Here is a 13,736-nt window from a genome sequence, read left to right on the forward strand (position 1 = left end):
TTCGAGACTGACTGTCAGAAAGAGTGATCGATAACTTAGCTCCTGAGCTTAGTTTATGAGCGTATGGAGAGGGGCAAGGAACATTTTGGCCCCTGTGTTTGAGGAGCCTGAGGACCATTGAGAGGCAGTTAGAAACGTGCAGCTGGAACCAGGAGAGAGCATGAAGTTTGATGCCAGAAACTTCTGCACAGCAATTATACTGTATAGATGAAGGCGTGCTTACCCAGTGATGGGGCTTACTGAGGGAAAAGATAAAGTGGCCGGGCATTGGTCTTTGAGGAATGGTTTCATTTAAGGGTCAGGCAAAGAAGAAGGTGGAGGAATCATCACGAGGAGAAAGCAAGGTCAGTGTGGTAGAAGCTACCAAAAAGTCAAGGAGCTCATGAGAGGAGGGCACTGGTTTTAACCTCTAAGACATCACTGGAAATCTTTAAGAAATCAGGTTCAGTGGAGTGGGAGGGGCCCCTCTGCAAGGGAACTTAACCTGCCAGACTTGTTAAAATGAATATTCCTGAATTTGCCACAGACTCGGTAAACCATAGTATCTGAGACTGAGGCCCGGATAATATGTATTTTTGACAACTTCCCCAAGTGATTCTTAGGTACAAAAAAAAGTTTGAGAACCACTGGAATAGAGAAGAATGTCATAGTACTTAGCATGACCCTAAGCAGGCATTGGTTATTTTATACTTGTTTCTCTTAACCTGTAAAATGCTTTCAAGAGCCAAATGTCACTAGGCTCTGTCTCACGATTACAAAGGCCTGTGGAAAACAGTACCCTTAAAGCTTTCAGCTCTGTCTCAATGAGTTATACCTGGGCAGTGGGGAAATCCACTTTAAAGTAATATAATTTAGGCAAGCTGTACCAATATTTTCTGAAAGTTGAATTGAGAATTAGAATTAATTAAGAATTGAGTGCCTGGCCCATTATAAACAATCAAATTTTCTATTATTATAATCTAAAACCAATATTTTGTTTATAATTACAAAGCACCAAAACAAAGCTCAGCAAAGTCTTCTCGTTTAGTGAATTTGAGTTTTTAAAAGGCTGTAAGTATTGCTTCAGAGCACACTGACACATGTAAGACATACATAAGATAAAGCACTGTGACACACACAAGAAAGACAAAGGAAGCCATAGTAATTAAAAATAACATTTTTCTTTTTTTAGGGAATATAAAGAATACTGATAAACTAAAAAAAGTGAATAAAAGCCACCTGTCATTTTGCCACCTAAAGATAACCACATATTGTTGCACAGCCATCTAATCTTACCTGTTGACAGTGGTTCTCAAACAACTTACACAACTAAAAACATTGTTGAGGACCTCCAAGGAGCTTTTGTTTATGTGGGTTATATCTATTAATATTTATTGTATTAGAAATTTAAACAGAAAATTTTTAAATGTTTCTGAATTTATTTAACAAAAATAAGCTCATAACTAATGGGTGACAATAGCAAGATGCAGGTGTGATTATTCACTCTTATTAACAGTCAACAATTATTAATAGTAGAAGTGATTTTTCAGTGACATTATCTTGAGACTTTACAAATGATATTTCAGTGGATTCACCAGGTATGCACTAGATCATCAATCAGGAGATGTAGATTTTAGCCTGACTCTGCCATAATGTTCATTTCTCTTGGCCTTCATTTCTACATAAAGAAGATGGACCAAGGAAATATGTAGGTTTCCTTTCAAAATCCAAACTCATTATATGATCACAAGTCCCCCAGCATATGCTGGGGTCACCCTTTTCTGTACAACCAAGTCAGACAGTTTATGTACCTACCCCCAAGTCATAATAGGGTCTCGCCTTCCCATCTCTTCCCTTTTCCAAAGGCCATATTTCTAATGTGTTTAAGACAACAGGAGTTGTTTCTTATCTTCCCCTAAGCTGGGCCACACAGAAGCCCCCTCCTCTGCTGTTGCCGTACACCTGCCATGCTGCAGTCAGCTTCTATCCCTTAATGATGGTCACTGCCAGGACCTCAGGAACTGGCATGATTTTACATTTCTGCAGATCTCCTTAATATCTGTCATAATAGGAAATAAATGTATTCTCATACACATTCCATTAGCTGTCAGAGTAGTGCCTCTCAGGGTCCCACCTACCCCTCCTTCCAGATTTCCCTTGACCACACTTTGAGAACCGCTCCTCTGTGATAAACACAGAAAAGGACCCATGAAGGTGGTGTTCGTGGTATTGTTCCCACCATGGTGCCCAAGAAAGTACATGCTCAACAGAATTGTTGGGAAAATCGATAAAATACACATTTTAGCCTAAAAAGACTTTTTTATTCAGTTTTTCACTCTATTTTTAATGGAGTTGCAATATTCTTGTCTTTGACACAAGCAACTTTGACTCTACAAGCGCCTGTAAGAGATTTTTAGCATTGAGAAATCCAATACTCAGACATCCAAGCCAGAAACAGCCCATATTTGTTGGCAAAAACCTAAGAAAAGAGTAATTTTAAGAAATCTCCAACCAGTGACTAAAAAGCAAATGTGCATTTATTGCATTACCTATAAGTGTTTATTGCGAATTGTCATAGGCAGTTTGGAGGTCTTGCCAATGACTAATTTTTCTGTAAAATTTTTGCCTTGCATGCTGACACTGTTTCATGTCATGTTTTCTTCTATAGCATTATTCATAGTAGCTACCTAATAATTCATTGGATTTGGTGTATTTTGTTTATTAAATCCTCTACTGATGAATAATTAGATTGTAGTGATTTGTTTGTTTTTAGTTTTTCTGTATGTTACTGCTTTGGCACCTTTTAGACTATATCTTCCTACTCCCCTCAGAAGGGCATTCCTACCCACTTCAGAAGTGAAATTCTCAGCATACAAAAAATGTGTGTGAGAGACAGTGAGTGTGTATGTGTGTTTAACATTGTTAAGTCGCCCTTCAGAAAACATTATATCAATTTTGATTTGGTGAATTTTTTATTTTGCTTATCATTGAGTATTGAGAATTTTGCACACTGACCCTGTCAAACCTTTAAGTCTACTCGTGAGCATTAGACAGTGTTTAGAATTAGGAATAGGGCTTGTGAACAGATCATCTTCCAAATGATAAGAGAAGAAATGGCTTTCAGGACAGCAGGCATCATTACCTTACTTTCCAATGCGAAAGGAAGCAGGATTCTCAAAATCCTTTTCAGAGGATATTAGAATCTTGTGAACAGAGACTCAATAGGTGACAGTGTTATTTTCACATCTTTTTCAATACACCAAGGCAGTAAAAGAAGAAGCATTAGCACCTGGAAAGAAAACTCCACTGACACAGAATTCTACATTAAATCATCAAAGCTCTCTGCTGAGTTAACACCTGTAGATACAGAGCTCAGCAGAAGAAAATTATACCTGTCTAGTCACATGCCCAGGTAATTGAAAAGTCATGACAGATATTATTTTGTGCTGTATATTTTGACACATTTAACAGTATCCATTTATTTAGTGATGTAATTATTCTGTATGTGTTCCCTCACCATCCAATCCCATAAAAAACTATAAGGAGAACATTCATGTCTGAAATATTAATATAAATAATTTGGTTGCATTTTAAAGTATATGAAAAATTATGTCATTGCAAGGATTATTATATCTTAATCATTTCTATAACTCTGGAATTTGTTTCCTTATGCATGCCTTAATTTATCTTAATGATTCAAAGTAATAAGACAGTGATTATTGGTGGAAATCACTGCTGCTAGAAAATTTGACTTTTTAAAAAATCTTTACATGTTTTTAGAGAAGAGGCTCTGCAACCCTCAATTATATCAGATATCAGATCACATTATATCAGATCAAATTAGATCAAGTTACACCAAATTATATCAGATCAAATGTCTATACTTGACTAGAAGATTTATAGGAAAAACTAGTATCATTTCTATATAAGATCACCATAGTCTGATTCTCAGAAGTCTTCATAACTTGGTAGCATCCTCTCCCCGCACCCCTAACCCATATCAACCAACACACCCATGTGCACACGTTCACATGCACATGTGAGCACATGGCTGTTCTTTAGTGTAAAATCTTGTCCTTCTCTGGGTGCCTCCACTTCATCAGTTTTTCCTTAGACCATGTTTCATTGGGAAGTGGTGTTGTGTGCCTACCACAGACTCTCCTAGCAAAGTTTCTGAAAGTACAGCCTGAGACTCACCTCATATGAAATAGACTCTGGGGGCAGGGCCATGGTTTTCCTCTGTAAGCTTTCCCATCTTCAGGTAGCCACTTGGGAAGCCTAGTTTAAGTGACCTAGCCTCATTCGGGAAGTTTAGAGATAAGACCCAGGGTCTAGCTCCAACAGGGAAAGGTAATCATAATGTAACACTGTTACTTTGAGGGCCTCAGATGGCAAATACTGCTGATGCTTCTTTGCTGATGAAGTATTGATTGGGACCTCAGGGAGGAAAGACAAGATGCCTTGAATCTTTAAGAGGACTTATCATGTAGAAAAAGAGTCCAGAGAACCTTCCCTTTTTTTTTAACTCATTAATTCAGCAAATATTTACTGAGTTACTATTAAGCATCAGGCATTGTTCACAGAGGTTACATTCTAACTGGGGAAGAAGACAAGAAATATCAACAGTGGCACCAGAATACCATGCAGACTTTAAACTGGAGAATATGAGAGTTGCCTGGACAGCTGTTTTACAGTGTGTGGTCAGGGAAGACCTGGCCTTCAGTGAAACTCAAGAAATGTAAGCTAAACTAGAGGGCCATAGCCGAGTGAAGATCAAGAAAATATCTCAGAGCGAGGCCCAGCCAGCCCTGAGGTGGGGATGGGTTTGGCGTGTTTTGGGAGGAGAAAGAGGGCCGGTGTGACCGACGTATAGTAGGTGAGTAGAGGCAGGTACAAAAGATGTAGGAAATTCTGGCAGGTGCCACATTGTATATGGTATGGAGGCCAGAGGTGGAAACCAGTTCAGAGTTTTCAGGGAAATCATGTGATCATAATGTAATCATCAAAACCTTTCAAACTACCCTCTGGCTGCTCTGTATAGAACGGATTGCAAGGGGACAGAAGAGGAAGCCCAGAGGATTTAGGAAGTTAGGAAGCCGTTCAGTGAGCTAGACCAGAAATGATCTTGGCTTGGACTCTGGTTGTGGTAGAGATGGTGAGAAATAGGTGGAGTCAGGTCATTGGATGTTGCAGAGTAAAGGCGACTTTATTGGTGACTTGATTAGCCTCCTCAGATGATGGCTTTTTTAGTGTTGGCTCAGATGGTTTGAAACAGCTCTCATATAAAACTCTGAAATTCTGGCTTCCCTTAAAAAAACAGAGTATCTGGCTACTTGGAACCTGAACTCCCATATGAGAACAGATGTCAGAGCTGAGTGCTGTTTTCCCTTTTTAAGAGATGGGTATACTCTGATTTACAAAGACATGTCCCCACGTCTCCCTGACAGTGAGGCTGTTGTTGGTTGCCATTTATCATCAACTTATCCTATTGTTTTTCTTATTTCATGCCCACTTAGTTTATTTACCATACCCTATAGACCTTTTAATTTGTGGATCTCACCTCTTATAGTCTGAAATTAAAGTGGCAAATAAATAAATAGGGCTTTAAGGTACCTAAGAACCTCTATAGAGCTGAAAAATAGCCTATTTGGCAGAATACTAACAAATAATAGTGTTCTTTAAAACCAGTTTATTTTATTTGTTGTAAGTCAGGTGATTACCCTTGGGGGCATTGCCTGGAAGCACAAGAAAGGCTTTGGGTTGTGCTGTCAGTGTTCTCTGGTTGCACAAATGTGTTCACTTTGTGAAATGCACTTATGCACACTTACATGTGCACATTATGTATATCATGCTTCACTTATAACTAAAACCAGTATCTTTTTTTTTTTTTTTTTTTGGTATGTGGGCCTCTCACTGTTGTGGCCTCTCCCGTTGCGGAGCACAGGCTCCGGACGCACAGGCCCAGCGGCCATGGCTCACAGGCCCAGCCGCTCCACGGCATGTGGGATCCTCCCGGACCGGGGCACGAACCCGTGTCCCCTGCATCGGCAGGCGGACTTTCAACCACTGCGCCACCAGGGAAGCCCCAGTATCTTTTTTTAAGAATAGTTTTAAGTATAAATATACTTGAGCATTGTGGTTTTCACAAATTGTCTTTTGCTCTTTCAGCCAAGCCAAAGCCATGTACTCCTGTAAAGCAGAGCACAGCCATGAGCTTTCCTTCCCACAGGGAGCAATATTTTCTAATGGTAAGTACACCCATTCCCTTTGCTTAAGTTTATCGTCATGGGGAGGAGGAAGAAGGAGTGGTGTAGCGATAAGAGTCTAAAGTAGAAGCCAGGAAACTCAGAATCATGTCCAACCTCTCATACCTGTACAAGTGAATGCATCAAATCCCTCTAGACCCCAGTTTCCTCCCCTGTGTCAGAGAGAGAGTGATTGATTATATAAATGCAAAAGGCATTTCCAGCTTTACAGGTGCTGTGACACTGTTTTGACAGCTTGAGTATATATGCATACAATCTGATGTGGATTTTTACCCATTTGTGTATAGAATTATTTGAAGCTAATGTTGACTGAGTGATATTTCTTTATGTATTTTAATTTTTGCCAGTGTACCCATCAGTGGAACCAGGATGGTTGAAGGCAACATATGAAGGCAAAACAGGACTCGTCCCAGAAAATTATGTTGTCTTCCTCTAATACTTTTTAGTGGATGGCAGTATCTTCATGGTATCCATGGTAACAAATAATAAGTGCTATGATTTTATCTGACACAGATATGGGGATCAGCCTGCTAAAATGAAAACAGTCAATTTCTACCAAGTTTTACACCAGCAGACTATGTGGCTCCCTATTAATGGAAAGGGAAAAAAATGTTTAAATTGTTTGCCATTCTTTTTAATTTTGGCTAGTTTCATATTTTAAAATAGCTTATCCTCTCCTCCCCACTCCCCCTTTTTTTTGGAAAAGTAACTCTCCACGATGTCTCTTTCATAATAATTATAGAATCTCAAATACTGTGTTAAGTACTATATCCCAGAAATTTGGAAACCAGAAATCTGCTATAAGACTTTTGAAATCTGCCCTTTACTGTCTGGTGTTCTCTGAGAAACCTTGAAATCATTACTAAAAAATGTAATTTAAATTGTTCATTTATTATTTTTTCTTAAAAATATACTGCTTTTATATATGATTGTTTTGCTGGTCCTAAACATTTCAAGGAAATAAGGAGTTTTTCTTAACATAGGTTTATTTTTATTTGTTTACCAAGTAGATGATAATATTCAAAAGCAGTAATGAGTAATGTATATGATGTCTGTAAATGAAACCAAATTAGGTCGTACACTGATTCCACTGTAAACATTCTATCCAGCATTCCAGATGCCTTCTCTGGGCTTAGAGCAGGATTCAGCAAACTATTTCTGTAAGGGCCTGATAATAAATATTTTGGGCTTAACAGGTCATGTGGTCTCCATCACACTACTCCACTCTGCCATTGTAGCAGAAAGCAGCCATAGACAACATGTAAATGGCTGTGGCTGTGTACCAATACTGCTTTCTTTCAGGACACTGAAATTTGAAAATCATGATTATCACGTGTCATGAAATATTAAGCTTCTTTGACTTTTAAAATTCCATTTAAAAATATAAATGTTTTTAGCTGATGGGCCATACACGAACAGGTGACAGGCCAGATTTGACTCATGGGTCATGGTTTGCTGACCCCTGGTTTAGAGGATGTGTAAAACTATCTTTATAACTTTGAGATTTTATGAAATTTTATTCCATTAACATATAAATACTGATAAATCATATGCACATATCCTCTGCTGGTAGCATTATAGGGGTATCACAAATGTATAATTACAGTAATAGGAAAACAATGTAAAAGTGCAGTACACAGGCATACAACTTAAATTCTACTTGTAACTCTGTAAAGTGTCAAAGTATTTTATTGATATCTAATTTTGGCTTTTGAGAAATTGTCCTACAAATGATAAAGATGCTGTTTTAGGGACACTATGCCTTCTAAAGTCTACGCTTAGTTGAAACATAATCTAAACATAAAGGTACAAGATTCTTAAATTATTTTGAACCAGAGATTGAAATTGTTTCATCATCTCTAGCAGTAATAAAGTCATACATAATTTTCTGTTATGCCTTTCAATTTACAGCCTTTATTAGGAATTTCACTGAATTTATAGGGCATAGAAATAGGTGTTTACTATCCATTTATATTTACCATCAACATCTGATCATTCATCAATCATTATTTAAATTATTTCTATTTTAATAATCCTCATATTATTTCTATACATATCTGCATATGGCAAAGAGCCTTTCTTCTCAAGATTCCAAAAAGCTGGTTCCCTGCCATCTACTGCCACAGCACTGGCCCCCTTGGCCACAGTATTTTACTTCTTACTTCAGAGTTCTTCACTGTACAGACACTCAGGTATTGACTGTAGACAGTTCTTTTTACGTGATATTATGATCTGTAATCTCAATCTCTTCTTTAAATTAATGTTTCTAGAGTCAATAGGTTAAATTATACACACACACATATACAACTATGCCTTGGAGCATGTATGCTTTTAAAATTAAAAATGGAATAATGGATTAGGATTTAAAGGTAACGAGAATAACAGTAGGCAGAATCACAACCAGGAAGAAATATCAGTGCATTGAAATAAAGGAATAAGAAATATTTAATGTTGTAAAAATTAGTAATATAATGAAAAAATCTGATACATTTGTCTCCTTTTTTTTTACCTGCTAGTGTTGATTTTTTACACTATAATTTTGTATTGCTAGAACTTCTTGGTCTCTGGATCCTTGGTGGTCCTTAGTAATAGTAATTGTATTGCTGACACCCTGACTACCCTCTGCTGGAACAGAGGTAATCTCTCTAGTAGACCAGTCCCTTAGTCTAAAACACCCTCAGTTAAAGCACCCTTGCAAGCATCTGGCATCCTACTAAATTAGAGCCTCTTAAGGCAAATTGATTTTCTTTCAAAGACCAACTTGACTCCAAAAAGTGATTCAGAGTCCTACTTCACTTGCTGCTGCATAGAGAAATCTCAACCTTCATTTTATTTTAACACAGGCCAGAGTGTTCCTGCCTCTGAGTTGTCTGTGAGCTAATTCCACAGATGCTCAGTGAGGAATTAAAGCATTTGCTGTTAAAGACATGGGCATGAGGCCCCTCTCCTTTCTCTTTGAGGCATATATTGTGGCAGTACTTGATACGGTCCCTGTTTTGAAACAGACTACAAAAATGCTTGTTCAAATTGTGCTTTTGTTTGAAGTTTTAATCTTACAGATTTGTGAGGATAGTCTTTTTTCTTCATATTGATTGTGTGTGGAAGCAAGTCATGGCCATATGCTAGCGATAGACTGAAGCTGCTTTTCCCTAGAAATGTTTCCAACAGAAAACGTATTTATGAGCATTGGGAAAATCAGGATATGTGTTCTAAATCACATGGAATATTAATTACACAAGAAGGTAATGCCAGTCACTAGAAGAGGATCACATTTGAAATTATAACAGCGTTTCAATAATGAAACCTTAGCTTTTCAGAGACATAGTAAAGATATGTTAGAACTGCCATATGCACACCTTTGAAACACACAACGTGGGTGCCCTAATCACTGCTGACAGTATAATCAGTATGAGAGTGAGATTGATGAGTCCAAGTCAATCATCTCATCTGTTATGTGAAAAAATCCTCGAGTACAAAACTTTTACATATATTACAGGTGATTTTGTTGTGCTGTAATGCCACCAACTTATAGGAACTAGTCAGTTAACTGAAGGCTTTTTCTGTTGTGTGTAAATGTCTGAGCAGTGAAATAATCTTTGTATTCCTGTAAAGTCTGTGAAGTATGAGAAAGTGCCGTTTCTCCTTGTTACATGAGAGTGGTTTTACCAGTTGTGTTGGCTCTCTGTGCCTTGCACTGTGAATGGGCATAATCAGGCTTCCCAACAGTGGCTCTTTCAAGAAGGGTGGAGATTTTTTTTTAAATGCACCTTACAATCCCAAACTATCCAGGTTCTCAAATAGCAAAAGTAGGAAAAGAGACATAATGATTTGGAGTTTGTTCCTATTCTGTGATAATTGATTTTACGTATTGTGGTGTGCCTCCTAAAAATCCACCATGATATAAGGAAAGTAAATCTGGCCCTGCAGTCCGGTGGAGACAGCACCTGCCGACCTCTTCACTCTCAGCCTCATCTTCAGGTCTGTCCGTGTCTGATGTGCAGAGGATATCATTCACATGGATGCTGATTTAGAAGAGTCCCTCAGAGCCTTTCTTCAAACAACTTCAATTTTTAGTATGCCCCCCAATTATGTATTTGGGATGCCTTAATTATTTAGAACCCCATCTTGATTTGTACTCTATTGACTGAAGTTAGAGGAGGTGGACCAATTTAGGAAGAGATTTTATTCTTTGGTTTTACAATACATTTGTAATTTACAGCTGTTACTATGTCCTAAGATCAGGGAATTGGACCCCAAAGTCATATCTCCTGGTAAAGAAAAAAGGCAGAGACATGATTATTGTCTAGAAGTTGTTTTCCTCTTTAGTAAAATTTTCCCACTTAGGGTAGAAATTGCTATTTACTTTTCCCTCCTACCTTGTTTGGTTACCTTACAAACTCAAAACACTTTTTCCAGGTGAATAGTCTATTGAATAAACTTCTGAATAGTCTGTATCCTACCTGTCTCCCGTTGATCCACAGACTTAATTCAGGTATTTCTCAACGAGTCTCACATCTCCTAACCATATTCACTGTATCCGTTTTTTGTCACCAGTAACTCTGTGCCTCAAATCTATGTGGTAGTGACCTCAGACAAATTCACACTTAGGAATGACATGGTCTTTTAGAGGATCAGATCAACAAATAGGATTTTTCACTTTTTTTCAGGCAGGTGCATTCACTGTTTTAAATACAGATGTCAAATAAGTTGATAGCACTCACAGCAAGCCACAGACAGAAAACTGATGCGCATATTCTAGACCAAAGTTTAGAAGCTATTTCATGACTTAGAGAACCCAACAGGTTATACTCTTTCCTTGGCACTCATGGGAGAGATGCCAGGTTCAGAGGTTGAACATTCCTTTCTTGGTGCCATAGGGAGAAAATGGAGTCTGTGTGCTTGCTGAGGAGTCTCAAAAGGCAGGGCCATTTACGGTTATCACAAACATAAATATCCTCCATCATCCACGATGGTCATGTTCAGGGCCACGTGAGGACCTTCAGTGTTGGGGAGAGTGCCTACCCCACCTTAATTAGATGATCACTTTCTCCCCTTTTATCATCTCTTGGCAGTGTTTCCCATGGTCTTTACCCTTCCAGAGCCCAACCTGGACTTGAATCCATTGCCTCTTAGATTAAAACTGTGCATTGTTTTTTATATGGCGGTTAGAGATTTTATATCTGCCTTTGTATCTTCAGTCATGATGTATGCTTAAAAGCTGAGATATCACATATTGAGGGCTGCAATTTCAAGAGTCTTTTTGAACTCTTAGCTGAAGCCTTTACAAATAAATAAGGAGTGTGGCAGGGAAGACGACTGTTCTTTTTTGTTTTGTTTTGTTTTGTTTTTTAGTTTGAATCCTATTTATATACTGTTAAATTTGAGGTACTATAGTTTATATAAAAGCTAAATATTTAGATGACATATTTCAGTATTAGGAATTTGTCTGCAGCCATTAACATAACAAATTAAATAATAAATATGATGAAAATGATTGTCAGTAAATTATCATATTGAATTTTTTGTTTATTTTGTAGTGTCTTGTATTTATCTGCACTTCATGTATATATATATGCACGCATACATATACAAACATGTAAATAACTTCATGTTATTCCATATCTAAATTGCCACAGTATCTTTAATGTATGTTTACACTGTATTTTAAATTACTTTAAAAATAAACTATGTAAACACATTTTAATTTAGTCCTTGTACTTGAAAACCCAGTGTGTTGGAGGGCAGCTGTCTTGGATTCATATAGAAAAAAACCCAAAGTTTCAGGTATTGTGAATGGTCATTTTGGGTGTGGCTGAATGGAAAAAAATCATAGCAGAATTGATAACTTTTAGATCCTGATAATTGGACCTTTTCCCGAGAAATTGGCATTATGAAAGATCAAGAAAATGTTAATAATGCAGATGTCTACAGGAAGGAGAATCAAACAGATCATAAACAAATTATCAAAAAACAGGTATGCAGGCTTACCTGAAAATAAGTCTGTGGAAGTTTACAAATGTGCCATGGAAGAAGCATCAACATACAAATAATCTCCTTAGATTTTTATTAGTTTTATGACCCTTTTGGTCACTGTTTGACTTCTAGCTAAAATTTTGCTTTTCTTCATCAAAAAAAAGGGAATCGTGTATTTATTTTGCGCTGCTAAATGGATTATTAGAGTGTAACAAATCCTTGCAAAAACTAAGCCTGACAGCTTAGTAACAGGACCATTGGGCATACAACCTGACTTGTTCAAATGGATTGTAACTTTCTTCAATATCAAGAGGAGAAGCAATAAATTCACGACAAAGACCTGTTGAGCTAAAAAGGTATTAATGTGAATAAATTCCAGTATGATTAAGCAGGAAAGAACTGTTAGGATAGGTAATAGAGATCATTGTGGATCAGCTACTGTTTGAGAGTATTGGGTTAGAAGGAACTGACCTAGATGGAATCTCTTATAAATGATATTTTAGAAATAATGAAAACAAGCCATCTCCTAACAGGCAAAGCTGGAATGATTTGAGCAACAAAATAAGTCATGTAGTATTGGATAATCGGATTATAATCCAAAGTATAAAATATCCATGAATCCACACTGATACAAGGAAATGGCAATAAATTTCATTTATATAAATAAATGTAAAATAGGAGAGAAGAGGCAAGTATCCTTTAGAGAAGAATTTCGAATAACCATTAGAATTTTATTACCCTTCCCTCTAGGGATTAGAGTTTAACCCTTCCCCACTTGAGGATGCTCTAGACTTAATGACTAGCTTCTAAAAAGAAAAGTTCAGAAAAACTATTGTACCTTTACAGAGGAAAAGCCTGGCAGACAGGATCTTAACCGACTGATAAAAGTTAACATTATCAGTGATATCATGTGGTTGTCTTGTACCCCGTAATATGATGTGATGAGAAGAGCATACCTCTATGGGTTTTTTTCCCAAAATCCATAACTCCAGTCTAGTCATTAGAGAAAAAAAAAAAAAAAAAAATCAGACACATCCAGATAGGGGACATTCTACAGGATAGATACTAAGCCAGTACTTCTCAAGATTGTCAAGATCATGAAAAACAAGAAAATACTGAGAAACTCACAGATCAGAGAAGACTTGGGAAACTGGACCCCTGGATTACATCCAAGAAAGGCAAGAAGACATAAATGGAAAAACTGGTGATGTCCAAATGAAATCTAAAGTTTAGTTAATAATGTAAAAAATTAAAACAGTAACAAAAAGTAGCCACAAGATAGTGACGTGTACTGGGAACATCTTATTTCCTTTTTGGAATTTAAGTTACTTTTATTCAAGATTTAAATACTTTTACTTGTTTCCCCCTAAATTGTGTTCTGTATGTGGGACATGTTGCCTGTTCATCTCTGAGTCCAGGCAGCAGATCACAGCTTGTTCTACAGTAGGGTCAGCCCCTTTCTTTAAATGAATGAATTCGTTAACAAAGAAACAATCATATAAATATTTCTAGAATTTA

At 37.2% G+C, this 13,736-nt stretch overlaps 1 protein-coding gene across 3 annotated transcripts in view; it reads left to right on the plus strand.

Annotated features, from left to right (window-relative positions):
• The window catches only part of ARHGAP42 (Rho GTPase activating protein 42), a 287,072-nt gene extending 275,123 nt beyond the window's left edge, over positions 1-11,949 (plus strand). For all 3 annotated transcript variants that reach the window (XM_067750791.1, XM_067750789.1, XM_067750790.1), the window contains 2 exons: positions 6,148-6,227; positions 6,593-11,949. In XM_067750791.1, coding sequence (XP_067606892.1) covers positions 6,148-6,227; positions 6,593-6,681 — 169 coding nt within the window. In that variant the 3' untranslated portion in view covers positions 6,682-11,949. The remainder of the gene's footprint in view (positions 1-6,147; positions 6,228-6,592) is intronic.
• Positions 11,950-13,736: the final 1,787 nt, after the last annotated feature.

This window comes from Pseudorca crassidens, chromosome 9 (genome assembly GCF_039906515.1).
Source record: "Pseudorca crassidens isolate mPseCra1 chromosome 9, mPseCra1.hap1, whole genome shotgun sequence".
NCBI lineage: Eukaryota > Metazoa > Chordata > Mammalia > Artiodactyla > Delphinidae > Pseudorca > Pseudorca crassidens.